This window comes from Hippocampus comes, unplaced genomic scaffold, assembly GCF_001891065.2.
Source record: "Hippocampus comes isolate QL1 unplaced genomic scaffold, H_comes_QL1_v1.1 scaffold180, whole genome shotgun sequence".
Taxonomy (NCBI): Eukaryota; Metazoa; Chordata; class Actinopteri; order Syngnathiformes; family Syngnathidae; genus Hippocampus; species Hippocampus comes.
The window spans coordinates 627,189-629,781 of record NW_017805076.1 but is presented as its reverse complement, the minus strand read 5'-3'; the positions used below and the strand labels follow the sequence as shown (position 1 = coordinate 629,781).

Below are 2,593 nucleotides of genomic sequence, written 5' to 3'. Positions count from 1 at the left end.
GTGTGGGTGTGTGTGTGTGTGTGTGTGTGTTTACATCTGAGATCAAATTTGCTACAGTGAAAAACCCCCTGTTGTGAAAAAATTCTTTCTGCAAACATGGTTTCGTTGTAGAGGAGTTTCACTGTAACAATAATAATACATGAAATAGAATACATTTTACAAAGTAATTGTAGCCATTTCTGGGCACCCAAGATCATTTACATCCATCCATCCATTTTCTGATTCACTTATCTTCATGAGGGTCACGGGGCGTGCTGGAGCCTATCCCAGCTGTCTTCGGGCAGTTGGTGGGGGACACCCTGGACTGGTTGCCAGCCAATCGCAGGGCACACAAAGACGAAAACCCATCCATGCTCACAATTCCACTTAGGGACAATTTAGAGCGTTCCATTAACCTTCCACACGTTTTTGAAGAAAACCCACGCAGGAACGGGGAGCACACGCAAACTCCACACAGGAATGCCAGAGCCGGAATCAAATCCTGCATCTCTGCACTGTTTAGGTCATTTCCAACACACTTTAAATAATGACAAAAAATAATGAAACATAAAAGTTAGAGGTTGGCACGTCGGCCTCACAGTGCAGAGGTGCCTGGTTCGCTTCCGGCTCCGGCCTTCCTGTGTGGAGTTTGCATTTTCTCCCCTCTTCTTGAAGGATCTTTCATTCAATGATCTTTGGTGTTTTACATTTTTCGTGGGAACTGAGCAAGGAGAGAGTTACATTCATTTAGATGGGCCAGGGTGTTGATGCTAGTGAGTGTGAGCGATAGAAAGAAGAATAGATTCTAGTGCAATGGTGTTGCCAATGATAAGTGATAAACCTCTATTTTAGATCAGGGCGATATGACTTGGATCAGTATAGAGGGGGCTGAATAACCAATGAAAGGAAGAACCGAATGGAAAGTTGTGTCAAATGCAACTGAGATCAAGGATTATGAAAATTGTTAATCGTCCAGAATCTGAGAATCTGCTGCCTTCAATAAACGTTAGCTAAAGCAGTGTTGTAAATGGAAACTAGACTGGAGTTCTTCATCCCAACATTAGTAAAACTTTAAATATGGACCTGGTAGGCTATTGTTTTTCTTTTTCCAAGGATTTCAGATTATTCATTATTCATTTTAGATGAGGAGATTGTGGAAGTTGTCAAAATTGGATCAGTGTCAAGTTTTTTTAGTGCTGGAGTTATTGCAGCTGTTTTAAGAGCTGATAAAACAAGGCCACTGTTAAGAGAAAAGCTGATGATAGGATGACAGGGATGCTACGATGGCTTTGACCAAGTTGGTGGCCGCTGAGCAGTGGATTAACTTGACAGGTGGAGTGCTTGGATTTTTTTCACGTTATATTGGAATTTGGAAAGGAAGGCAGAATCGGGTGCACTGGATGCAGTGTGGTTGACGAAGGTTCATTTCAGTTTCAGTTTTGCTGTTAAACAATGTCATTTAATTATTGCACTGTGCGGTCGCAAATATGTTCTGTGGTAAGGAAACGTGATGTGAGGATGGCGTTGGTAATGGAGAAAAAAATGTTGATGTCTGCATCGTCAAAGACTTGATGAGGGTAGCGTAGCAAACCGATTTGGGTGTCGCCAGGCCATCTTTCTTGAGGTCCATGCGGTCATACCGGGAAGTTTGTAAATTGTAGCGCGAGAGAAGTCAATCAGGACTGGATTTATTAGTTATTGATGGTGATTAAATTGTCAAGACAGTCAACGAATGGAGAAATGTCAATGTTTTTGACATTCCAGAAGGAGATGATGCATGTTAGATTAGGAAATGGATCAATTAGCCTGAAATAATATCAAGTTGTGGTCCGGTATGGGAAGTTAATCAACGGTACAGTCAAGTGGGTCTACACATGCCAGTAAAAGTGATCCAGGACATTGCTTTGGTTATAGAAAATATTGAGACATAATCTTATGTTGCTTGTAAGTGGGTTTTAGTTGTCATCATGTGTCATAAGTTGGGCATTAGAGAGGTGAAAATTATTACCATAGAAAAGTGAAGATCTCATTACAAAACAAATCTTAACAAATCTGAGGTTTTATTGTAAGGCCATTAGCCAGCCCTACTCAACAGTTAGGCTCCATTGTATTTGGACAACTGTTGAGGACAAATTATCTTGACATTGGATTAAAAAGTTTATTTTTTTGTGTGTGATATTTATAGGTTTGGTTTTCCAACAGAAGAGCAAAGTGGAGAAGAGAAGAAAAGTTGAGAAATCAACGTCGTCAGGTGTCGATCTCCTCCAACCATGTTCCCATCAGCAGCAGTTTTAACACCAGTGTTTACCAATCTTTACCCAAGCCTGCTACACCAGGTACTAACAACCAGTTGCCTTGTTTTGTTTTCTCCCTGTTTGATCTCTTGTCTTTCAAGCAGAACGTGTTCTTCCCTTCTTTTTCTAATTGAATAAAGTAGCTTTTACAGTCTGAATATTTTGCCATCTCAATTTTTAGATTATTTAGTTTGTAGTTGGGCGGCTACTTGGTCGACTGGTGAGCACGTCTGCCTCATAGTGCAGAGGTACCAGGTTCGCTTCCAGCTCCGGCCCTCCCGTATGGAGTTCGCATGCTCCCCCCCCCCCCCCCGGCGCGC

General features: G+C 41.8%; 1 protein-coding gene across 1 annotated transcript in view; it reads left to right on the top strand.

Annotated features, from left to right (window-relative positions):
- pax6a (paired box 6a) overlaps positions 1–2,593 on the top strand; it is a 35,392-nt gene that overhangs the window by 28,443 nt on the left and 4,356 nt on the right. The window contains exon 7 of the mRNA XM_019865267.1: positions 2,165–2,315. Coding sequence (XP_019720826.1) covers positions 2,165–2,315 — 151 coding nt within the window. The remainder of the gene's footprint in view (positions 1–2,164; positions 2,316–2,593) is intronic.